General features: G+C 42.6%; 1 protein-coding gene across 2 annotated transcripts in view; it reads left to right on the forward strand.

Annotated features, from left to right (window-relative positions):
* LOC121707674 (metabotropic glutamate receptor 4-like) overlaps positions 1-26,923 on the forward strand; it is a 204,613-nt gene that overhangs the window by 22,218 nt on the left and 155,472 nt on the right. For both annotated transcript variants that reach the window (XM_042090391.1, XM_042090390.1), the window contains exon 2: positions 22,164-23,186. In XM_042090391.1, the coding sequence (XP_041946325.1) occupies positions 22,647-23,186 (540 nt within the window). In that variant the 5' untranslated portion in view covers positions 22,164-22,646. The remainder of the gene's footprint in view (positions 1-22,163; positions 23,187-26,923) is intronic.

Here is a 26,923-nt window from a genome sequence, read left to right on the forward strand (position 1 = left end):
GTCCATAGCACTTACTCAATTGTGTTTTCTTGAGCGACCAAAACATTTGGATATGTTCAGTAGTTTGTTTGTGTGAGGGAGTGAGTGTGTGTGTGTGTGTGTGTGTGTGTGTGTGTGTGTGTGTGTGTGTGTGTGTGTGTGTGTGTGTGTGTGTGTGTGTGTGTGTGTGTGTGTGAGGGAGTGAGTGTGTGTGAGTGTGTGCATGTAAGTGTGAGTGTGTGTGCCTAGTTGGGTCTGAGACCCCGTTTATATGTACATAGTTATTTTGAAAAACGGAAACGTTTCCCTTTGTTTGTTGTTTACATGCAAACTGAGAATTAGCCTCTGAAAACGATTCTTTCTAAAAACTCCAGCCAGAGTGGAAAACTTTGTTTGAACGTTTGGATGTAAAGTGAGAAAAACTGAGTTTTAGGCAGCCAACATCACAGTATGCACCAGAACTTGCACCTGTGGCAAAAGTGCGACCTACGTTTACGTTTTCATTTGGCTATGGTGATCAAAAGAGAAAGAGGAAATGATTCGTTGCTGTTGTTGCTATTTTCGGGATTCTGATTTGCTAACGTGGGCTTGAGCTTCTCATTACACTGCCACCTACAGGTTTGGCTTGCTCTTGACGGCATATATATACGGGTTAGTGTAAATGAAAACTGACAGGTGTGCACAATGTTATTTTTGAAAAAGGGCAGGGTGAAATGTAGAAACGTAGTGAAACGTCTACAGCTTGAGTGTTAATGTTGTATGTGCATGTGCGTGTGTGTGCGTGCATGTGATGATCAAATATTGATTCTCTAGTTTCCATTGTGGTTCCATTATTTTGGTATGGCATTATTATGACCGCCGTGCAGCGAAGCGGCGGTCATATAGGTTTAGTCAGATTTTTTTTTTGTTCTTTTTTTGTTTTTTTTCTTTTTCGCATGTCCAAATTTCCGTCAAGGATTCCCGGGACACTGTAAGACCGGGGTACACTAAACTTGGTGGGCATGTAACCCCACATGGATAGCATGGAACCTCCTGTTTTCGTTTTGATCTGTAGCCCCCCCCCGCTGGACTGGACCCCCCAAAGGAGGGTAGGGCAGACACAGTTTTCTGTGAATATCTCGAGAACCGTAGGGTTTAGGAGGACCATTTTTTTTTTGTATGTTGATCTCAAAGGGCCATGTCAACCTATCCCATTATCACTTATTTCATGTATAGCGCCACCTAGTTAAAAATTAAAAAGCAAAACATTAGGTGTTTTCATCACAATATCTCTGGCTGACATGGTCAAAACTGCACGAAATTGAAAGTGTAGGATCATTATGACACCCTCCGAATGCATGCCAAGTTTCGTGGATTTTCGTTCATGGTGGGCCTTACAATAAAATAATTTATGTGTACATTTAGTTTTTATTTGAAAGACTGAAAGACCGGGGTACACGAAACTTGGTGGGCATGTAACCCCACATGGATAGCATGGAACCATCGCTTTTCGTTTTGATCTGTAGCCCCCCCCCCCCCGCTGGACTGGACCCCCCGAAAGGAGGGTAGGGCAGACACAGTTTTCTGTGAATATCTTGAGAACCGTAGGGCCTAGGATGACCAATTTTTGGCGTATGTTTGCCTCCAGGGGTCATGTAAACCCATTCCATATGCACACATGTGCATCAACAGATACACACGCACACACATACATTCACAGTAATCCTACGTATGACACATACTCACACAGTAGACATATATACGCATGCATGCACATGCACACACACAGGCACATAAACAGGCAAACACACAAGCACATGCACGCACACACACCCACCCACACACACATAAACATAAACATGTACACGCACACATGCACACAATTCAAGAATTTCTCAGAATTATGAACAGGCAAGATGGGGGTGGGGTTGTATAAAATGTATATTACATGTGAAATCTATGAACTAATCATGTTTTGGTACTTGTTGCCTAGCAGATACCAGTGAAAATTGAGTGTGCATAATGCAATTCAGTGAGACAGTTAGAATCATATATGCCTTTCAGCGTGACTTATTTTTGTGGAAAACATGTGCTGGACTGGGCGGCGGTCATATTTTGTACCGCTCTGCGGTACATCTAGTTACAATTTCATTTTGAAACTTGCAGTAACAGCTGGCAGTTTTGTAAAAGATGTTAAATAGTCTTATTTCTTTTCAGTAATCTGGGAGGAAACAACTGCCTCTTCTGTTTTCTTTCATGGTTCCTCCACCCTTTCTTGTATTAGTTAAGCAACAGTTATGGAAGGCTTTTAGTCAGCTTGTTATTTTAGAATGCTGTTCTTCAAAGCTTTCCTGTTTACAGTAAATGAAACCTGAGATAGTAAGGGTTTTTATTGCATTTGAGTAGTTGTGCTGTTGTGAATATGTGGAAAGCATCCAAGGCAGGCAGCAAGGTTAAGTAAACACAGGGAAGTCTTGGAGATCCATCTTCATGTCCTGTGTAGTCCTTTAGACATGGGCCCTGGCCTCTAAATTGGACCAATGGCTTTATCCAACAGCCCTGTTTGCTGATTAGGTCTTCATTAGACATACCGGTAATATACAAATCCTCCTGGATTTGCAGAGAAAATCACACACAGAGGGATTTCAGTGATATCCTTTAATTAGCCTCTGATTAAGTGGAAAATGGTGGCATCTAATAAGGAAAATAATAAGATCAAATGAGGTAAAGGTTAATTAGGATGTAACCCTGGACCAGGTGGTATGATGCCTTGGAGTGAAAGGAGGATAGGTTTTAGAATGATTTCTAAGAAACCGTATGGGTATACTGTGGTATTAACCTTTAGAATATAAGAATAACACCATTCAAATCTTCATGTTTTCATGATCAGAATTTGATGGGATTCTATACTGCGGTGTCCTTGTACTTTAAGTACCCCCTTGCACACATTCATTGAAACACAACAAGGAGATGGAGAAAGAGTTCATTTCTCCAAAACACAAAAGAAGTAGTGGCAGTAAAAGGTAAATAATGTCCAGACTAAGACTATATTTACTTTTGGTAAATAAAACAGACCCTTGAAAGGCAAGTGACACACTTTATGACACACACAAATTCAAAGGAGAAAGGAATAGAAATCCTTCCTCATATTGGTACAAACTTGTTTCCATTAACTTGTAAGAGGGTTGAATGTACAACATGCTGATGTACTGTGCCTCAGTGTGTTGCACATGATGATTAGTTTATTTCATTGTATTTAGTTTGTGGAAAAAGTTACTGAAAAAAAGTGTGATTTTTTACCATACAATTCCTATGATACTACAAGATTCTGATAAATGTATTAGTTAATAAGAATAATACAAATGTTCTGTTCTAACCAATTCATCTGTCCTGATAAGTGATATGGGGTGCCTAGATTGTCGCTTTTTGTAACAGGATTCAAGCCCTTATGCTGACTTCTCTTCTCTTTTCGGCATGAGTAAGCTTTGACGCCAACAGCAGTCTTTTTTCCCCGCACTGACAGCCAAGCCCAGCCAGTTGATGTATACTCTTCTGTATTATTCACACATAGTGAGTGCTGGTTCATTAGAAATGAATGGTAGCATAACATTGATAACATACATAGTCTACTATAGGTTAGTATATTCTTTCTCTGAGACTGTGATTGGACACCATAGAACTGACGTAGGCTACCTCTTGCGTAGTAAAACTTGGATATGGACTGCTTGAGACTTAAGTAGTGCAATACGCTAGCGTGCTAAAGCCTTTGTAGTTACTAAGCTGACCAATTGTGCCGTCTATGTGATCACAGGTTTAAGAATGGGGTGTGGCAACAGACTGCCATGGATGACAAGTGATGTGAGGCCTTAAGAGAAAGATACAATTCTTTGTGAATATATATATATTTTTATATCAGATGCAGCTAATGCACAGCATCCACTCCAAACAGCTCTACTGTTGGCCCCTACTAAATTACAATGTGACTCTATGTATAAAACTGACATGTGAAAAAGCAATTTGACTCTACACTGGTACTATTTAATTGAATTCAATTGTTCTCATCTCCACTAATCTTCTCTCTGGCATATTAGTATGTGGGTTCAAAGGCCCGCATGTGATGCTCGCTTCATGTGCAATCCACTCACAGATCAGTCGGCGCTCGGCAAAGTGATATGCTTATCTGACGCCAAACAATTAAGTCTTCCAGAGTCATAATGTCAGATATGTGCCCTTCCTGTACTTTTGCTGATGATGCAAGTTTGTTAGGGGAGGGGGGGGGGCATCCTCTCAGGACATCTTTGATAAGCCATAAATTCTTTAATCTTGACAGGCAGTGGGAGCCAGTGCACAGATAAATCAATCCAACTGACAGGGATGGCTGTCTTCACTATTGACTGCGTCGCTCACTCGGTAGCACCACACAGATAACAAACAGCCTCATGTCATCCATCTTGCCCTGATTGGATTCCGTTACCCTAAATTACATGAAGTGAAACATGTTATCCTCTCCTGCATGGGCTGTGTGAGTAGTGAAAAGTGACACCTAAGCTGGGGCAACATTTTAGATAGAGATTGCTCTCAGTATTTTTAAATCAGTTAATATTTTGTTTAAAAATAGCAAATGTATTTTACTTATTATTACATGATAGAGGGTCATTTAAACCGTTAAAAATGTTGCTTAACGAGAGTTTTACAGCTGCTTGAAGGAACACCATGGAATAATTTATATCTTTGCCTCTTTTAGTGCTGTGACGGTACCCAGTCAGTCAAAAAATGACTAGAAGGGTCATTATCTTACCCAATCAACAATGTTACATGCAATATCAAACATTTCAATCACGCACTGGCAATGTCAAAGACTTTATTCTCCATATTATCAGTTGGTGTAGCATCTGAATGAGTTTGAAGCCGTATGGTAAAAATAACTGCACTGTGTTGCTCACAAAAACAGACATAAGCACCTATAACGGTATACAAAGCTTGTTTTCAACAGGTTCAAGCTGTTCAAAAAGGCATCTTAGTTAACTTTGATGTTACATGAAAATGTGTACATATAGGTTAAATTACATATTTATGTCACTTAGGTTTATGGTATAAGGTGATGAGACGATGCTTGAAACGAACTTTTGTGGTGATGTGTATTTCTGATTGTAGATTGATATTCTATTGATTGACAGAATGTATCAGCTACAAGCCAGAAAATGGCATGTTACACCATCACTCAGTTCGAAGCTTTCATTTATGTTTACGGGTACTATCAGACTTATGCAGGGGTCAGGTGGCTATAATAGGGCAATTCCATGGAAAATTGACTTTTTGTCACATCCATAACGCCAGTGAAATGCCTTGGCATTTGTATGATGTGAATGATAACATTGATTTTTTGTGCATTTTTTCTCATGTACATTCTTCAGCCAAAAATAGCAAATGCTCAAATTTCATGTAATCATTCACATCATATCATACCATCACATTTTATTGGCGTTATGGATGTTACAAAAAACTTAATTTTCCATGGAATTGCCCAATACTACCCTGCAGAAAAAAATGGGACCAATTTTTTATTTAATTTGTCGATACTATTAATAATCGTAATTATTATAATTATTAACACCACAAAGTAAAATTGTTTCATTGCCACCTGCTCCACCAGTGCCTGCCAGTCAGTGACTCCGACAGACAGAGTGAAAGAGTAAACGTGACCCACTTTTACGCAGTGCGTCCTGGATCATTACTCTGACTCTTGCAGATGGTCGTTTTAATGTGGAGACAACAGCAGAGGCTTGATATACAATGCTCTCCACTATCTCGCTGGGTCATTAACCAAACAAAGAGAACAGCTTTGTGCAGGGCTGAGCGGTATACGCTGAGCAGAACTGGAGGATGTTAAGGGATCACTCAAACTCCGCCGCTTCTCCCTGACAACCCTGAGACGGGCAGAGAAAGGGACAGCGTCCTGTGAATGATGTAGTGGTGTCCAGAGAGCCCAGGTAGATCAGCATGGCATGTCCCAGACCCTTCATGGAACACGCAGCTTCATCCCCCTATACATACTGTATATATCTCATATAGGATAGATGGCATAAAAATATATTTAAAATCAAGAGAGAAAAGGCCACACGTTGCAATTTTCTGTGTAGTGCATTCATCAGTGTGCTTAGGTAAAAAAGTTACATACAAATCTTACATGTCCACACCCATATACACATACCCATCATCAACCAATGGTAATACAGTCCCATCCAATACAATAATGATATTAAAACAGTCCATCACTTAGCCTACTAATCTCAATATACAATGTAGATGCATGTGTCATATGTTAGATGTGGTTTGCAGTTGTGTTGTAGTATTAGATATGTATAAGAGGATATGACATATTGATAGATACTGTATGTTATATCTGATATATGTGGTCTACAAGAGATGAAGAACGCTGCCTCACTCTTATCTGCCTTATGAAAGGTTGTTTTCATGGTATGGCCATGACAGAAAGGTATCTGAAAGGATCAAAAGAAAAGCAGTGGCCCTGACCTGTGTGGTCATTAAGGCGCTAGGTGTCAAGGGGGTCATAAAAGCTGGACTCAGTAATGAGAAGTCGGAGAGGTCAGAGGCATTAGCCCCCAGTGAGGCAGCAGCACCCTGACAACAGTCCTATTTCACCCAGCTTGCAACCTCCCCCCTGGGACTGGGTGAGATCCAGATCTCAGCACTTCCGCAGAATTTTCTGGGTTAAATCTCTGAACATGCCTTGCTATTTATACTTTAATGGTTATATTTAATTGATCTCCTCTTTCCTCTTCCTTCCCCAGCCCCCCCCCCCCCCCCCCCCCCCCCCCGGACAACCTGTTGTTATGAGAATAATAGGAATCTGGTCGAGAGTTCTGTTTTATATATAGGCTAGCTGAATGCAGGGTTCATAAGATGCTGTGCAAAATTGGATCGCAGTTGATGCAGCCATCATGAGGCAGTATTTTTTCCTCCAACAAACAAAACCCACTGCTGAACAGCTAAAAAACAACTAAAAATATACACGGTAAAAGTTTATTATTCCAGTCACAGCATATGTATTATGCATCTACAGTGTATGCGTACACTGACTTGATAACAGCAGACTTTGCATCACAGATCTTGAAAGAGTTCTTGAAAAATTCATGAGTTTGTTGACCTAGGGTAGCACATACAGTACATACGATTTACTACAACATTTAAGTTGTTGATTAAATGTTTATGAAATAAATGGATACACACTATAAATATCCTACCCTAGGTTTGCAATGAAAATAATCTTTCAAGCTACAGAGATTAGGCTACTTTCCCTGACTTGCCACAAAGATATTTCTTCAATCCATTCTCCTTTTTCCATTCTTGACATGCTGGTCTGTTCCACTCTGTGCGGTGGCTTTTTGAGAGGAGAAAGACGCCTGGATCCTACTGCTTTGCATGAAATGATTCTTTTGATGTGCCTCTGTTTGATCCATCATAGATGACTCCCCTCCGATTGTACCATGGCATGCCTGCCTAATTTTTTGGGCGTGATGGCTAAGATAACACTCAGCAAACTCCACATCGAGACAACGCTCTGGTGTTAACTCAAAGGTTGTAGTACATAAAAAGTGAATAAAGATGCTATTGCTGATATGGCTGTTTTGTCACTGCAGAGGCATTATGTTTCAAGGGTGAGATGTTCCAGGCCAAGGAGATCTGTCAAGTGGCAACCATGTGGGTCGTCCTGTTTGAACACATAGTTTGTGCTGACCTTCCTTCTGCCTACTGCTCTTCTCAGCAGGCCAGAATAACTGTATGTCATGAAATATTTGTTGATTCTGTTACCCTCCGAGGGAAACACGGTATTGATTTAATAAAGTAGGTCAACAGTTGCAAACACTCCTGAGTAGGGAAGAAAAATTGGAAGGTAACACTCTGTCCAGATGCAATTGTGTGGAGTATATGAGCTTCATGATGTTATAAAAGCAAAAGCAGCAGACCATATACAGAGCCATCCCTGGCATGTGGGAAATATATAGAGTTGGAAATCAAGAGAGTATTCCTCCTACTTTTTAACTCCTACACTCAGTGGAAATCTTTGCAAACAGATGAAGGATAACCTGGATGCCTCTTCTGTGGAAAGCCAAGTTAGAAATTCTTAGGAAGTTTGCTTGTGCCTCACATGCACTTGTTCTACCACACAAAGAACCTTTCTTTCTCTACCTCTGCAACTGGCTACTGGACTTCCTCTGTCAGAGGCCCCAAGTAGTACGTGTTGGCAACAATACCTCAAGCAGCATCACACTGAGCACAGGGGCCCCCCAAGGCTGCGTGCTCAGTCCGCTGCTCTTCACCCTGCTGACGCATGACTGCACTGCAACCTACAGCAACAATCACATAGTGAAATTTGCTGACGACACAACTCTGGTGGGTCTCATCACCAAGGGCGACGAGACCCAATACAGGTTGGAGGTCGACCATCTGACCACGTGGTGCAGGGACAACAACCTCCTGCTGAACGTCAGCAAGACCAAAGAGATTGTTGTTGACTTCCGGAGAGGTCACACCCAACACCTGCCACTGACCATCGACGGTGCTGTGGTGGAGAGAGCGAGCAGCACCAAATTCCTGGGGGTGCACATCAGCGAAGACCTCTCCTGGACCACCAACACTGCATCACTGGCGAAGAGAGCTCAGCGCCGCCTGTACTTCCTGCGGAAACTCAGGCGAGCAAGTGCTCCACCAGCCATCATGACCACATTCTACCGAGGCACCATTGAGAGCATCCTCTCCAGCTGTATCGCTGTGTGGGGCGGAAGCTGCACTGAATACAACAGGAAAGCCCTGCAGCGCATAGTGAACACAGCTGGAAGGATTATTGGTGCTTCACTCCCCTCCCTGAAGGACATTTACACCACCCACCTCACCCGCAAGGCGACCAAAATTGTGAGTGATGCAAGTCACCCCGCTCACAATCTGTTCGATCTACTGCCCTCTGGGAAGAGGTACAGAAGCCTGCGCTCCCGCACTACCAGACTCACCAACAGCTTCATACACCAAGCTGTAAGGATGCTGAACTCTCTCCCTCCTCTCCCCCCTCCACCCTCAGCTACATAACATCCTGGACATTGGACCCACAATGGCCGCGTGCACTACTCCACTTGCACACTTGCACACTTGTACACTTTACAACTTGTTGTTGTCCTGAAAACACAACACATCTGCTGCTCTTACATAACTTGCACCACTATGTCACTTTCTTTCTTACTTAGGTCAAACAGAACTACCCAAGCCTTTTATTGGCCTGACTTTGCACTAGTATTTTATTGACTGTCTATGCACAATTTAAACCAAATTTTGCTGCTCTTATTTTTTTTCATTATTATATGTGCCCTCTTATTTACTTACTTTTTTGTTTACTTGAATGTTATGTTTGTCTGTGGACTTAAATTGGTAAAATATGTCTTGTCTTCACCGTGGGATAGAGAGAAACGTAATTTCGATCTCTTTGTATGTCTGGAACATGTGAAGAAATTGACAATAAAGCTGACTTTGACTTTGACTTTGACTTTGACAAAGCCTACCCAAGTATATTTTGCCTTTCAGTTCCTAATTTTGTATGTTTACAAATATTTATCCTTGCAATAATGCTCATAATAAATGTCCTTATCTGTTTTACGAATTAGACCAGATTTACCGCCCTTCCCCTTTTTTTGTTTGTTTTGATTTTGTTTTCACTAATCTCCCTGGTAATTACCATTGTAAGTACTAATTAAGGCTGCAGGGCTCTAGAAATGGTTTGAATGGTCGTACCTCATTAACCTGTTGTATTTGCTACACGCCAGCAACCATTCAAGGTCGGATAATGTTGAGTGACACCTCTGCTTGTGGGAGATTGGACCACAAGTCCATTATGCTACGTATGTTCTGATAGCAGAACAGATGGTCTATAGAGGACCCTTCAGTCCACAAAGTGTACACTGATGGCACTGCTATCAAAATGCCTATGTTATCAATATAATTAATTGTTCAATATTATTTCCAGCTCACTTTGCTCCACGCTCATGTAAGAATTACAGTACTCTCCCAGGTAATATACTGTATCCAGTATATTTATGTTAGTTATTGTAACTGCATAGTGTTCCGTTCAACAACATAGTATTACTACAAGATAGATAGATAGATAGATACTTTATTGATCCCCAGGGGAAATTCAAGGTAAAAGAGAGACAAGAGACAGGTAAAAGAGAGAAATATAAATAAATAAATAAATAAATAGCAGCACTGGATGAGAGGCTTTTGGGTGCTCCCAGTATGCCTGGTGCTGCCACCCCCTAGGACCACATCACACAATGCTATGTGCCAAGTGCTGGGGCATCACAGCTCCAAGCTGGCATGCGTTCATCAGCGCATTCTCACCATGTCTGTGCCAGCCTACGTCAGCCTGGTATCCCCATCATCCTCTTGAACTAGAAAAAAGTACATCAACTTCAGTGACTTTGAAAGAGGAGTGATCGCTGAGGTTAGAGTTATTTGTTTACCGCTAGCAAAATCTCTCAGGCAGGGAAGCTGTCAAAGTGGGAGAGCAAATAAGTAATTCGATCTCTCCCGCGTGGCACTTGTAACAGCTTGTTTATTAGATAACTTGGTTACTTTTAAGATGCTATTGGTATAACACTGTTAGTGTGGGAATTAGCACAGGCTGTGTCTGGCAAGTCCAACCCATTGCCCAGCAAACTAACCAAACAAAATATTTATATTGGGTTCGCCAGTCAGCATTTTAAAGTGTAGAACTTGGCGCTTGTTATGAATGTAAGGCACGCTCGCACAAGCACTCTACTAGTGTAGGTAGGGAGTGTTTTTCTCCAGCTTGCGTCATGTTTATGCATAAAAATGTAGGACGCCTCGGCCCAGGTAGCATGCGGGGCAGATGTATAGAGGTATGCATGGAGTCAGCCAGGGCCTCTTCCTTTTTGCTGGGAACCGGGGGGAGAGAGAGGTTCTAACGGGTCGGAGGGGGTCTGCACTGAGAGGTGAATTAGAGAGCTCCTCCTCTCTCATGCAGAGGGCTCTGCGTGGCTCCTTCCCCCGCTACACACCCAACCGACTCGCCCCAAAGAGCACATGTGTCAGAAATACAGATGGGCTTGATGCTGCCTCTTGTCCTCATTTACTGCGCACTTTTTGTAATTTATTTCCCACAGACCCATATGCCAAAGAGATGTGTTTGGTCTTTAGAGTGCAGTCACGTCTTCCTTTTGATGTCGAAAATGGGAGGCGAGCAGTTTAGTTTTTTTCTCGCCCTCCGTCTCTGTCTCTGTCTCTCTCTCTCTCTGCTCTCTCTCTCTCTCTCTCTCTCCTTGTCGGCATACTTCTGGTAGAAATGACATCTTCTCAGATCACAAAGTGTTTAGTTCGGAGGGAGGATGCTGCTAAAGTGTTTTCTGAGGGAAAAAAAATTAAAATAATAAATAAAAAAGACAAGGCAGGCTGTTTGTGGAATGGAGCCAGTCCTCCACCAATAACAAAGAGCATTTTATGGTCCCTCATGGCTTAGTATACAGTGTGGGCTTATGGTCCTCCCCCTCCAACTGACTCTGAGAGGCCTGTTGATTATGATAACATGAAAAATGAGCAGTGAAGGAAAAGTGGGCCACAGTTGAAGGGTCTTTGTTAAGCGCTGACAATATCCCCTTCTCTGTCTTGTGTTGAAGCGGTAATGAAGGGAAGGTTCAGCTTGTGTTGAGCCAGCATTCATGGCCAAGTCAGTGTTTCAGTATGGCTGTTGATTAGAGATGTTGTGATGTCATCATTGCCGTTGCAGTTGTGTGCCGGAGGAAAGGACTCAACCTCAACTCAGACCTGAAGGTTATTCCAGCAAACTGAAATATTCATGCATTATTGATTACATATCCGGCCCCCCAAACCTGGGAAGAAATGACTTTTTCTGCACCAGTCACATGTAATACACAGAGCAGTCTTTGATTTGATTTTGTATTTGTAAAATACTTCTTCATTTCATTGCAGTCGAGACTGGTGGCAACTGATATTTATGGCTTTAATTTTCCCAACAACAGCAAATTTATTCAACTGTCTGGAAAGTAAAATGAATTATTAATGGAATGAAAATCAGCAAACAGTATGGATATACTGTACATGCATAAATGGACAGACAGGTACATGCATAGTTAGATTGTTTGTAAACTAATCATATTAGGTTTCAGCATGTTTGCCCTGAACACCATGAAGGTTAAAAATCTGATTTTAATTCAGTCAATGTTCTTGGACTCTGAACTAAGAGTTACATTTAATTTTATAATGGCAACCAACTTCCACTTGTAAAATAAGTATCATTGTGAACAGATCATTTTTAAATGATTTTATCTGTTGGTTTCGCAAAAATAAAAAATAAAAAATAATTGGCTGTGGCAGCTGTATACATACATATTATCAAGAACTAATTATTTATGTATTAACATCATGGAGATTCAAATTCCAAGGCAGTTCATTTAAATTATTGAAATGAACTGCCTTGGAATTTTAATATTTTAATTTTGTTATTATTTTGATTGATTCATAGTTAGTAATAGTAATAGTAAAAATAATGGATAATTGATTAAACAAAAACATTCCACATTCTTCACTGACTTCACTAGCCGTATGGCATTCGTCAGTGATGTCATCTATGATCAGACACACACACACACACACACACACACACTACACAAATGCACATTTACTGTATATAAATCTACAGTTCATAAAGATAGGTCTATGCACACATACATGCGGGGAAATTACATGGAGATCAAATACAAGAACATATAACAGAACAAGAATATATAATAGAACATATTGATGTAGTATTAGTGTATAGAATAATATGCCTGTGCTGATGCGTCTGGTATATTGCAATAACCAGCAACATTATTACCGGTACAGACCCTTCTCCCCCATCTCCCACTGCATACACTGGACTCCAGATCAGCTGTTCATTAATGGTGTTTTCTTATGCCTTGGTGAGCGATATGTCCTTTGAGATGTCTGTGAAGCTCCTGATATCTAGTGATCCTGATATCCCCCCCCCCCCCCCCCCCCCATAGGCCCTCCCCCCTTCCCCCTGCAATAAGCCACCTCCAGAGAGTCCGACGGCAGATGATGGAGCGCCCCCCAGCGCACCCCAACTCACCCCAGCTCACCCCAGCCCACCGTGGACTCACAACTCACTCTCCCCTGTCTGCTTTGTGCAGTGAAAGCAGCTTGTGAACAGGGGGAGGGTCTCAGGGTGAACACCACACACATCATTATCTTGGAATAAGGGAAACATCTTGAAGAAATATTGCGTGTGTATTTGGACTCGTAGGCGAGGCTAATTTGGTCTCATCTTTGCAGTTGTCCCGTATGAAATAATCAGCCTATTTTTTCTTCTTTCTCTTCTCTGATGTTGGTTCTGACCGTTAGATTACTGGACGTAGTGCTGCTCTCCACCAGCTGAAACTCTAGCCGGGGTGCTCCTGCTGTGATGGCCTTGGGTAACAGCAGCATCTACAAGGCCTCAGTATCTCTTGTTTTAGGATGAAACAGCACTGGTTTCAATGGCCTTCCATTTTCATAGCCATTTCATATGATGAAATATTTAGTCATTAAAAGTATTTGATATGATCAATCAGGTAAGCTCAGAAAAAAATATGCAAAAGACATAATTTATGCCTAATTCCTGATGGCACTTAGGATTTTGTGAGACAAGAAATATGTAGGATGTGTGTGAAATCTTTTTTATTCTTATCCTTTGTAGAGATATTTGTCTAAATAATTGAATATAATTTACAATTCTTATTACATAAATGTTTCACAACCTAAAACAGCAGTATTCCAAATGATAGTAATTAACAGTGATTCATATCCATGGATCATTTCCACATTTGGGTTCAATCTTTTTTAGAAAATAGTGGGCAAGATCATCTTGTCTAGTGGGCAGACAGAGACTTTTGATGGAGCTGCGTTCCTGTTCTCTTTACAGAGATTCAGCAGGACTGAATGAACATGGCGAAATGGTTTCTCCTTTGAGATATGGAGTGTATTTAAAGTTGCTGGTACTTACACTGTGTAAGTGATGAATCTCGTTCTCCCCTGGTGTGTAGCCGTGTGACCCGTTCCATTCGCGGGGCCCACTGCCTTTGAGCGTGTGGGGAGAGAGATTGATACTTCAGGGTCAATTATAACAAGGACTGACTGAATGGTGTCAGCCCCACAGGCACAGTGAAGGTAGATAAAGACACCACCTCTGTGTGAGAGAGAGAGAAAGCGAGAGAGGAGGGCAGGAAAAGAGAGAGAATGACATGATTAAATTACTACTACAGTCGTCTGACAACACAAATATTTTTGTGGCACTAATTTGATTTTGGCCTCTACATACTGAATGTGTATAGAAATATTGAAAATATAACTTTAAATTAAACATCAGTAACAGTAAGGAGTGGGCGTTTGAGTGTATTTAGACCTGCGCTATAAAACATGTATAAAAATGTGCATAATTAAAGTCTTTCAGCAGAGACTCAGGCAACATGAGGTGCATGGATTTTGGATTACTGCCAGTCTTGTTGAAATGAATAGTGATTTATTTTGATTAATTAAACTATACTCTGAATCTTAGATGCAGATGCACAGAACCATGACAACAATCATAGTAAAACAGGGAGCACATGGCTGTGTTAGTTAATGATGTTTGAATCTAGCATGGGGACAGGTGGAGAATGTGAATATTATTTTTGCTAAGCTTGCACAGGTATTGGATGCAGGCCAGTAAGGCATTGGATTCGACAGCACCAACCTAGCATAGCCAATTGATGTAGGTAAAGCAAGCGACTCAGTCAAATAAACTCAGCTAATAAAGTCAACTAAAAGAGAGAAGAGACGTAGATCCTTGCCAGTTGGCAGATGTGTGGACAGTCGAGTCACTTGGGCGAACAAAGCAGGAGGGAAGCAAGGAGCACATATGGGGGCAGTCAGCACAGGGGACATGAATCTCGCCGACCACAGCTTGTTAGCACAGCTGAATTCCGCGGTAGATGACCTCATGAGAAATCAAAGAGAGGCTGCTCCTTATGCAGCTACTGCACCCGGGTCAACTGGAGAATATCTGTGGCCATCAAAAGCTACAGCTCTGGCTCTTGGAATTGGCAGCGGGTGGCTCTGTGTATTAGTTTAGCGTGGCACTACAGAGATAGTGGAGAAGAAGTAAATGGCCAAAATGTTTTTATTATAGATAGATATCCGGTAACTGTACTTCGGGGCTCTCAAGGATTAAATCACAAAACCGATAATGACAGAGAAGATGGGAAAGCATGAATGAATGCAATGCAGAGGATGGATATTTCTAAATTCACAGCAGACCCATACAGGACTGCGCTGAAGACTTTCTATATTCTGCTCGCTGCTGTTGCGCTTCACTGACTTGTGCAAAGGGACAGTAGCCACATGGCGTTCACCAGTGATGTCATCCATGATGGGATGATATAGCTGTGGCAGCACACACCAACGCGCGCGCGCGCACACACACACACACACACACACACACACACACACACACAGAGCTGGAGTGGGGCCACTTTTCAGCCCGGGAGTTTCAGGCCCAAGACTGGCCCACGTTTTCCATAGTGGTGGAAATTGGATAAATGAAGTAACATTTCAGCTCTTACTATTCTGTAGTTTTTATTAGTACCATGGTTCAACAAATGTGTAAAGGTTATATAATAATTCACTTCCACTGAGAAGTTAACAAAAAATATTCCACAACTTAACAAAAACAGAAAGAAAGAAAGAAAGAAAGAAAGAAAGCCTTTGAAATGTAACCTATCCCACGCTTCCACAAAGAGGCATATTGAACTAATGTTTAGGCTACATGTTTTTTGCATGGGTAGTAGGGCTGGGATAAACGATTATTTTTTAAATGATTAATCTAGCGATTATTTTTTCGATGCATCGATTAATCTAACGATTCATTTTTTCAGTCCGATTCGATTTCGATTTGATTATCGATTATCTCCCCATTAATTTAACCTGACAATAGCCAGATGAATGTCGTTCCGGTTAGCTCCGCCTAGCTTCACTCACATCCATCTGGGACCTCTTCCATTGAGAGTGATTTCTGCAACCGACTTTATGGTTCAGCCAATCAGGACGCAGGGCGGGAGTTTCATAGATGTGACATAGCGTAGAAGCGACTGTGAGACTCATAGACATAATATACATAGACGCCGCATCGACCGCTGCTCCCTACTAGCGCTGACGAGATTTGGAGCCGCCATCTTGGACCGGTCATCCACTCCACTCAGTGTAATCTGTTTGGCCGGTGCAATGAGCTGTCAGCACACTTAATTAATCATATCTCACTGAATACCGAACAGATTTTCACGCGTTTTTTTTTGCTGCAAAGGTCATACATGTAGCTATGATACAGGCCACATTGTTCGAAAATACAAAATACAACCAATAGTACGGTAATGTTAAATCTTACTTGTGAAAAGTAAATCCCCCCGAGTATGGTCCGCCGATTTGAGCAGGAACATGCTGCACAGTGCTGTCATCTTGTGTTTTCTGCTGCAACGCAATGAGGAGTATGACAGGTCCAAGATGGCGGCCGCATTTCTTGTTTCCAGCAGCCAATGCGGCGTCTATGTATATTATGTCTATGGTGAGACTGTTATCAGCGTCACGGGTTGGCTTCGATGTGAGTGGTTGAAGTAGCACGTCAATAGATGACGGACAAGTGGCTTATTCAATCATATGCAAGCATTTTTTGATTAGGCCCAGCCTTCTGAAGCAACACTTCAATGGATCGGTTCCAGATGGATGAGTGGAGCTAGGCGGAGCGAAATTCATCTGGCTATTGTCAGGTTACCATTAATTGACTAATAGCAACTTATACATGTTGATTTACATATCTGAATGAAAAAAACATGAATTCCTTAACATTGGAATATTGGTCTTAAGATTCCAAAATAAAAGACTATACAAGTGCAAAGTAATGCATTCTTAGTCAGAGGTAGCATTCAGTTCAGTTCAGTTGGTCTAATTGAGTGCCTGTCACTTTAAGACGACGTTCGTGAGGGAATCCCTGCAATTAACATTAACACTTTTAAAACGCTGCTGATGTGTGAATGCCATTCATACGGTAGTTAGTTCAAATAACGGTTCGTAGCCTACTTCTCCTTGGGACAAGCACTTTTGAGTCTTGGAAAACACTTTTCCATTTACATTGGGATTTTGCAAACATTCAGAGTCAATAAAATGAGCCCTACATGAGTAACGAAATTGACAAGCAGATGTAAGTAAGCATGCTAAACTTGACATCTGAACAGTATTCTAACGTTAGCTTTGAGATACTGCTTGATTGCATAACTTAACTTAGTTTGGTCTCCTCAATGTAGGCTACTATGTTGTGATGAGACCTTAGCAGAGTTAACTTTAATGCAGCAGTTTTGAACACATTTGCGCAGCATGGTCACGATGCTACGCGGATTTAATAGCAATTTAGCCCACCTTGTTCTATGCAATGCTTCTATGTTGCAACAACAATCCAATCCAATCAATCGTGAATATTTTGTTAAATACACATGCAGAGGAGGAGCAGCGGGCTCATTACAAGAGAGAGTGGCGGGGCAAGGAAAGGCTGCGTGCGTGAAAAGTACAGCTCAATGATTTCGTGGCCCCCAGCCACAGATTAGTCAACGTATGGGAAACACTGAAGATGTAAAATTCAAAATATTTAGCGGCATACATTATGCTTAATGAATAGACGCGCATATTTTGCGTCGACGTATTTTTTGCGTCGACGTCAACGATTACGTCGACGCGTTGTCCCAGCCCTAATAGACCTCTCCAGAATAAGTCCCGCCTCCGTAACTTCCGTATCCATCCAACTTCCTGGCGTCGATTGTCTATGGGAAATAACATGGCGTTTCGAAATATCATACCTGTAAAACATCTGTAGGTAGCGAAGTAGAAAAAGCTGGTGGGCAGATTGGCCTACACACTTCTGCCATCTAGTTTCCATTGGATTTTTTGATTGTCGGTGCCGTTTAAGTAGTATACTATAGACTATACTACCTACAGAGTTTGACAGGTACGATCTTTCAAAACGCCATGTTATTTCCCATAGACAATCGACGCCAGGAAGTTGGATGGATACGGAAGTTAGGAGGGGACTTATTCTGGAGAGGTCTATGGGTAGGCTATATTGTTGTTTGGTGATTTAGCCTACTCCTTTACTAGGCTACACCCTCTTCTGAGCAAACAAGGCATATAGGTTTATCATGTAGGATAATTGCTCTTTCTTACATTAAATAACTTTAATTTATCCTCTCTACTTGTCCCTGTAGTCATGGCCTCCTCATCACTAATTTCGGGCTCATAATTTTCAGTGGTCGACTGGTTGATCTGCTGCTCAGAGGCTAGTATATATATATATATCTATTAGCGCAATAATTACATTGCTAATAATCATTGCCTAGGCTATCTCTCTTTACCAGTTGCCCCTTTTGTCTGTAATCTGTAATCTGGCACATTTAGCAGCATTCTACCTGGCCGTTTCAGTCCCTCCTAGCCTCTTTCTACCATCCATCCTTCCTGACGCTTATGGGCCGGCTCGGCTATCCGTATCTGAGAAAACATTTTGGAAAAGACGGGCTATGGACCCAACCAACTCTTTTTGGGAGGGGAGAACTCCCTCACGTTGGCTACCCATGAGGCAAGGTGTCATGCACAGAATGCGGAACGTGTATAGCATCCTTAAAGAAAAGAAAGACTAACGTGACAAATGTCATTTTTTTCCCTCGACCGGCCCAAAAGTGAAGCGGCCCACCGGGAATTCTCCCGATTCTCCCGATTACCCACCCCGGGCCTGCACACACACACACACACACTCGCACACACAAACGGGCACACACAAACAGGCACACACACACACACACACACACACACACACATACAGGATGGAGCTCCATCAGTCATCAGTCAACATTCAGTCTCTGCTGTACTCGATGTGTCAGGAACAGAATGTGAAAAATGCAATTATACACACTAGTGTAGCTCAGAAGGTTCCTCCATGTGCAGAATGGTTTTTTTCTGTGTTTTTTCGGTCCTGTCTTCCATTATAGTCATTTGGAGGCAACAAATAATTCAGATGGCAGCAATTTTACACATTGGTTTGGGGGAAATGAAAGATAAGACATGTCAATATATATATATGAAAATTCAATGGAGAAAGAATGAGGAACATCACTGAAATAATCACATTACTTACATGTGGACACACACGTGTAGGGACTGTGGGCTGTGAAGTGTATTTTTAGTGTTGTATCATTGACATTTATAGGTGCATTCATTAGTGCAAAGGGAATATATTTCTCCTTAAATGGATGAATAAAAGATCCTTCTCTTTGAGGTTGCTGAACATAGATATTTTTGTTGCTCTCTTTGATGCCATACCTAGGAGCGACTCTTATTGGGGAAATATACATCATATAGGCCTAGCATTGCGGTCTGTTTGTAAGTGAATATGGAAAGTGTCTTCAGCAGCTCCAGGGTGATATTTTATTTAGTGGCTAAACGGCTTGCCTTTTCGTCCATTACCATACAAACAAGGGTGAAAGAGTAGAGGTCAGGTGAACAAGTCTGTGTTATTTTACATATTTATTAAGATGCATCATGCAAAGTCAGAGACCGGCCCCAGAGTGCTGCTCTGCTGAGTGCATGTCGTTAGCAGAATTTGGCCATGTACTGTTGTCACAACTACTGTCTCGTCTCGTTCCCAGACCAGATTTCTGTTCCAGCTCTCCATAGGCAGAGCCAGTGCATTCAGCCTCCCCAGTATTTTAGTATTTCTCTGTATGGAGTTTCTCTGTCCCGCCATGTTTAGTTACTCACCTGTGCCCAATATGCTCATTATGTTTGTATTTAGGCCCTGAACAATTCCCATATCCCTGTGTGGAATTGTGTCTGCATCCGCATTCTGGTGTTCTTGATTTAATTCTCTGAAAAAGAAGTCTTTGCCGAACCCCCTCCATAATATGAAGCATTATTTTGGAACATAGCCAACTAGGCCATGCTATCCTTGATATCTACCGTTTTGGCGTTTGGTCAGGTGTTAAGTGGTGTTAAGGTGTGTGAGGCTTGATGTTAAATCAGCACTGTGCAAGTTTTTGGTCTAAAACTAGCAAACTGGCTACCAGAAAGACACGCAAAACCTTGTATACACCACCCAGAGCATTACTGCTACTGCTGGTAGGCTACTGTGAAATAGTCAGTAATGTTGTGCTGCAACGCTTTCTTTCATATCTGCTGTGTGTTCCTACCTGGAACACAGTACAGCTTAATGCATTTCCTGGATGGCTGGTGGGAACATCACATGGTTATCTCTCCTTCATATAACCATATACCATTCAAATTAATCTGAAGATACCAAAGATACCAAAACTACCTGTTAAAAGCATACCTCAATGTGACAAATTGCTGCATACTGTAGTTTTGCTTTAAAGGGATATTCCACTTTTGAGAAATTACACTCATTTTCCACCTCCCCTTGAGTTATACAATTAATTTTTACCCTTCTGTAGTTCATCCAGCTGTTCTCTGAGTCTGGCGATATTAGTTTTAGCTCCAGCCTAGCATACATGTAGATAATTGAATCCGATTAGACCATTAGCTTCTCACCTGCTAGCATCACGTTTAAAAGTGACGAAGATTTCCGGTAATTTTCCTATTTAAAACTTGTCTCCTCTCAAGTTAGAAAGTGTAATAAGACCAACAGAAAATGAACATAGCGGTTTTCTAGGCTGATTAGACATGGAACTATACTCTCATTCAGGCGTATTAATCCAGTCACTAACCAATTTGTCTGCTTGTTGCTGGAGGTTGGCCTACAGTGACTATTTTCAGGTGCTGCATGATATCATTGTGCTGCTGTGCCCATGGTGTTCCTTGATTATTATGCTGGATTATATATGTTACGCTGGATTATTATGTTATATATGACACAAATGTAACAATACGCTTTAACAATTTAACAATTTGCTTTTGATATTCCCACAGTAGCAATTATCATGGTGAGTTTGGAATGAAATTACGCAGGCACTTGACATTCACCACATAGCAAGATCGTTACATCATTAAATGGTAAATTAAATACTCATAATTGAGTTATCCAGTTTTGTTATGAATGGTGAAAATGTTTTAGATTTTTGAACAGAATGAATAACAATATAAAGTGAATCCTAAAGTGCATCCTTTTTAACAGTTGCAAAGTTACAGCAGAAGTAAGCAGAATGTTGATGCTGGATACAAGGAACTAAAGGTCTGTTTAAGTCCTTGTGATCAACCAAAGGATGTACATCCATAACATTATAATACATTAAAATGCTCGAGTTCATGTGTAGAGACCCTGCGATACTTCGAGCAAGGTTTCATGTTGTGTCGAGCCTTCTTAGTGTAAAAATAGTGATTTTGATGCGATCATAGTGCCCCTAGCACTCCCATTCAAAAGGCCATTTGACCCAAAAACGAAAATACGGTCAATCTTAAAAGTGGTGCTATTTGGTATTCACTATTTGTGTTTATGCCATCTTGGATGTAATGCAGGTTAAATGACTAGACTAGATGCAAGCTCTCGTTGAGACATTTCATATGAAATACAGATATCAGTATTGTGTTGTCGGAGCTTTGGGTGCAGTGAGTATTAGTTTACTGTGAAAACAGATTAATAAATTAAATTCAATAATAATATTTAATAATATTTAATAAATTAAATTCAAAAATAAATTCAAAAATTAATAAATGTGTACTCTCTGAGACACTGACACATCAGATAGGAAACCCTCTGGGTAATACAATGGAACAGTGCATCAAAATTCAACATTTCCATTCGCTGTGTTGCAAAGAAGTCTGGAGGAACTAACTTTCATTCTCTCTCAACCTTGGGAGTCCATGGCAACCCTTTCTGCTCCATTCAAGAGGGAGGAAAGCGTCAGATGAGACCTTTTCACCCAGTTGTACAAAGAAAAGAAAGTTTATGTAAGAGAAGGAGCGAAAATAAGTGAGAGAGATACTGTAGAGAGTGCAATGTCTAAAAACATTAAAAACAAATGTGATGCTCCTCTTTCCCGTCAATTCTTTTTATCTCTCTTTTTTCCTCTTTGTTTTTTTTCTGCTCTGACTTTCAGGTGTTCACTCACTCACCTGTCAACCTGGGAAGCCTGAGGGACTGACGTTTGGCACCTTTGGGAGAGGACAGCGGCTTTCAAGAGCTTCGCTTGGCCGCGAAGAGGAGGAGAGCCGACAGGATTATCTCTCACCTCTGTGTTGTCCAAAGCCGCCTCCAGGGGGGGGGATCCACACGGTCCGGTAGGGAGTCCACGTCGGGTAGCCAAGCAGTGCTGTGCTGCCCACTTTCACTCCAACCAAACATGCAGAACAGGGCTCGCACTTAAGAGGGAGGCCAAATCCATGAGAAATTGTTTTTTTTCCCCCCCAACCCAAAAGTACAGCTTTGAGCAATGAAATAAATCCAAGAGGATCCTTTCTACCTCGCTGAGCTATCAGGTTGATATTCGGTTGTGCTCTTCAGTCTGAATCGAGAAGGAAAACGAGAACAAAAGGGGGGAAAGAAATCGTTCGGAAGGTACACGCGGGTTTGGGCGACTGCCATGTCTCCGGTTTCTGCCAACAGACGGACCTGGCTGGGCCATCACCGCGGCCTGGCTCCAGTCCCTGTCCTCCTCCTCCTTCTGTGCCATGTCTTGGCATTGCGCGCCGCCCGTCCCAAGGGCCCTGGCCACACGTATCTCAACTCTATCCGCATCGACGGCGACATCTCGCTGGGCGGCCTCTTCCCAGTGCACGCGCGCGGCCACGACGGCAAGGCGTGCGGCGAGCTCAAGAAGGAGAAGGGCATCCACCGGCTAGAGGCCATGCTCTTCGCGCTCGACCGCATCAACAATGACCACTCGCTGCTGCCCAACATCACGCTGGGCGCGCGCATCCTGGACACGTGCTCGCGCGACACGCACGCCCTCGAGCAGTCGCTCACCTTTGTGCAGGCGCTCATCGAGAAGGATGGCTCCGACGTCAAGTGCCTGGGTGGCGGCGCGCCCATCATCTCCAAGCCCGAGCGCGTGGTGGGGGTCATCGGGGCGTCGGCCAGCTCCGTGTCCATTATGGTGGCCAACATCCTCCGCCTGTTCAAGGTAAGAAGCTCCTCAGTGTTGCTATGCTTGGGCATGCATGCTTTGGCGAGGGCTGTTGTCACACTGTGCAAATTGATGGAAGGGAAAGTACACTTCAACACAACAAAGCGTCTAATTATTTAGAGAAGTACTCACATAATTCCCTCGAGGACACTGGCCAAGCAAACATTTATATAAATAACGATATGCTGGTTTATGTATCTGTTATTGCCTTTCTTCACGGATTGAAATATTTGCTGCCCTTGAGTCTGATTTATCCCTTTGATTTCCTGTTTGACTGTGTTTGTGACACGCTGATATGTTGGAAGCTCGGTTGCCTGTTGTTTGTGTTCATAATTTCTAGCATTCCAACGAATCTGTGTGGTTATGTTTTGATTATTCACATGGCAGGCTTAGACCGACCCTTGTTGAAACCAAGATTGAAATTCAAATGGGATGTATGTCGCACTGTTGGTTCAATAAAGGCAATGTGAAAGCTAATGCATCTGCTGTGTTGCAGCAATAGGACGCCTGACAGCCAAGATTCCTTTTTTTCACTAAAGAGATTGTCAGCACTCCAATGGCAACATGTCTCAAATTGCCAGGAAGGATGCACAGTTTTGCAGAGCAAATACAAATAGAACTAGCTGCATTTTGCCGAAGAATGAATGAATGAAATACTAGTTTGCAGAAGGCAGCTGAAAAAAGGCCAGAGACCGACTGTGGACAGATGTTCCTTGACACAGGCAGGAAATATTTGTTTGACAACTTATTTTTCAACTTTTCAAGCTCCATTTAGCTTTGCCCAAGGGAGTGACCAAAGTGGAAAGCATGTTCTTTAAAACAGCGTGCAATCTGTTCCTCCTCCTTTCAAGATATGAAGCAGCCTCATACTTCAGCATGGTCATCTGGTCGATCTACTTAAAAGATATTAAGTGAAAGTATCAAGGCAGATATGACTTTTATTGGTGATAACTCGTGACAATTTGTTTTTCCATTTGTCGCCTTCAGACAGACGGCACATTCAAACAAGTGTCTGATATAGCCCCCTGATGTTTACTTTGAGTTTGCCATACATAAAAGAGACTACAGATATTGTTTTTGTTTGTGGTCTTGCCTGAGGTTATTAGATAACAGCTTTTTTGAAACACCACTGCCAACTGTTCCCAGTGAATCTGAATGCATTTGAATGACGATAAGGCCCCTCAGTACTTGCAGGATTTGTATCGCTGAGCTCCGTGGGCTTAATTCACAAGTGTCGCATTATCTGTGTGGCGGCGTCACCCCTGCTCCCCCCATTCACGCTTATCAGCTTAGCGAACAAGAGCCCTTATCTCATCGGCAGTTTCAGTTTGATCGTTGTTGCGAACTTCCAAGAGTTTGGCAGGAAGCATAGAGTGATGCGCACTGGAAATCCCTTTGTGTAGCCAGACAGTGCGGTGGAGATATTTACATTGGTTTCCTGTCGTGTTTATCACATGGGGAGCTGGGGGCAGGGAGGGGGGAAAAAGTGTGCAACGAAAGAGAGTGAGATCCCCGGAGTAGAGCAGGCCCCGGCTGCAGCGTGGTACCAGTGACAGCCTGGAAGCGTGTGTGCTGTGATAAGCACATTTCCAGCCGCACAGCGAAAGCTTGTATTACTTGGTGGGGGGGGGGGGTGCAGGGGGAAGTTATGGTGTGAGTAACCCCAGGGGTTTGTGTTTGGCTGTTAGCAGTAGGGTGAAGGCTGAACTGAGGTTCTGTTGGAGGGTTGGGGGGGCTCATTACCGCACACTCACACTGTACCATCCCCCTGCTCCCCCACCCACCCCCCCAACAAAACCTAAGTTAAGCCTTCACCCTAGTGCTAACAGCCCCACACAAACCCCCTGACCCCGACAGCATCACGGTATCCATGGGAGACGTCAACTTAACTGACCTCTCCCTTATAGTGTTGTTTCTGTAATTTCCTTTTAGTCTGCCGTTGTTCAGTTAGCAGGGGAAATAAAAGGAAAACACTGACCCCAACAGCCCTCAGGTTCATTTCTGAACCATTACAATCCATTTAGACCGCTGATTCTCCAGTTCAGTGGTCACACACACACACACACACACAAAGAACTTTGAGTAGTATTAAAAAGGGGAACAACATTAATCCCTTACACTTCTGATTGTAAAATGTCGGCCGAATGATCCAGGAGACAGCACGGTCTGACTTGTGCTATAAAGCAGACATAGGTATGGATTAAACAGTAAGCTAGTAAATGGGAGAAGGGATCCCAGATGGCAGTGACTGGTCTGGGCACTGCTCAGTGCAGAGTGGTGCCAAATGATTTGCAGGTCAGCAGGGCGGGTCTTGGCGGTACACGGGCCAGTAATGGCCAGTCTCGGCCGCTAAGAATAGTGCCACCTCATCAGGATCTTACCACAATAGCCTCACGGATAATGCCACAACCACTTTCATTTGCTTTGAGATGTCACAGCGGCCTGCCACAGGAGACGGCAGGGATGATGTGTCCAGGCTGACAAACAAATACACGATTGCTGCTGTTTGTTCAAGCACACATAGCTAATAGCCAATCATGGACAGACCTCATGCGCATTGTCTGCCTCCCTCAGAAAGATGCATGTGCATCTCACAAATGCACACACACACGCGTAGGCACGCACACACGCACATACACACGCACACACGCGCGCACATACACACACACACACACATGCACATATACACACGCACACGCACACACACACACACACACACACATACACACACACTACTTATATACAGTATAACTCACAGCTGGAAGTATACCACCCGTGTGTTGTGAAGGATGAGAATAAGGATGAGGTGGTGTAGCAATATTGCACACAGTGGGGTTACATAATTATGTCTCCGGCATGGATGTTGCTGTGCTGTGGTGACTGAGCCAAGAACAGTGCCAGTGCGGGGAGAGGGGAAACATGTTGGGGAATGGGCATGCTGACCTAATGACCCTATTCATTATCCCACCAGATGCATATAGACCTATGGACCCTTTCAAGAGAGTTCCATTATCAGCATCATAGTTGGCCCCACAAGACTTCCTTTTGAACATTCCATATGTTATCTTAATGCAGAGGAAGTAGATTGGGGCCCAACTAGAACATTCAAGCATTGTTTTTGTTTACCTTGTTGAAAGGGTCCATTGAGCATCCTCAGCCCTGGTACACGTGTTCGCACTTTCGCCCCATCTTCACTTCTCTTCTCTTCTCTTCTCTTCTCTTCTCTTCTCTCCCTCTTCTCTTTTTTTCACTTCACTTCTTTTCTCTTCCTTTTTCTCTGTCTCTCCTCTTCTTTTTTCTTCTCTGCCCTGATCTACTCTTTTTCCTCCTCTCATCCTCTGTCTGAAAGAGCCTAAAATACACACACGGAGGTGGGTAAGCCAAAGAGGGCACTGGAATCGCCATCTGGTGTCCCAGACAAAAAAATCCTGTAATGGGGACCTGTCACATTTTTCGTTGTTCTTAAACAGTTGGAGGCACAGTGTAAAACATGAAACTAAACAATCACTGTCACTTAAACCACCAACCATTACAGAAAAAGAGCAGAAGAGAAACAGCAGAGGGAGAACACAAGTCTGAAGACCTAGCATGACAGCATAAACTCTGACATAAGTGGTCAAGCAGACCAAATGCTTTCAATAGACAGCCCACACACTGATTTATGAGAGCTTGTGGAGATACGTATACTTGCCCAATAAAAAAAGGACTGTACGATAGCTTTTGCAGAGGTGGAT

This window comes from Alosa sapidissima, chromosome 4, assembly GCF_018492685.1.
Source record: "Alosa sapidissima isolate fAloSap1 chromosome 4, fAloSap1.pri, whole genome shotgun sequence".
In the NCBI taxonomy this organism is placed as follows: domain Eukaryota; kingdom Metazoa; phylum Chordata; class Actinopteri; order Clupeiformes; family Clupeidae; genus Alosa; species Alosa sapidissima.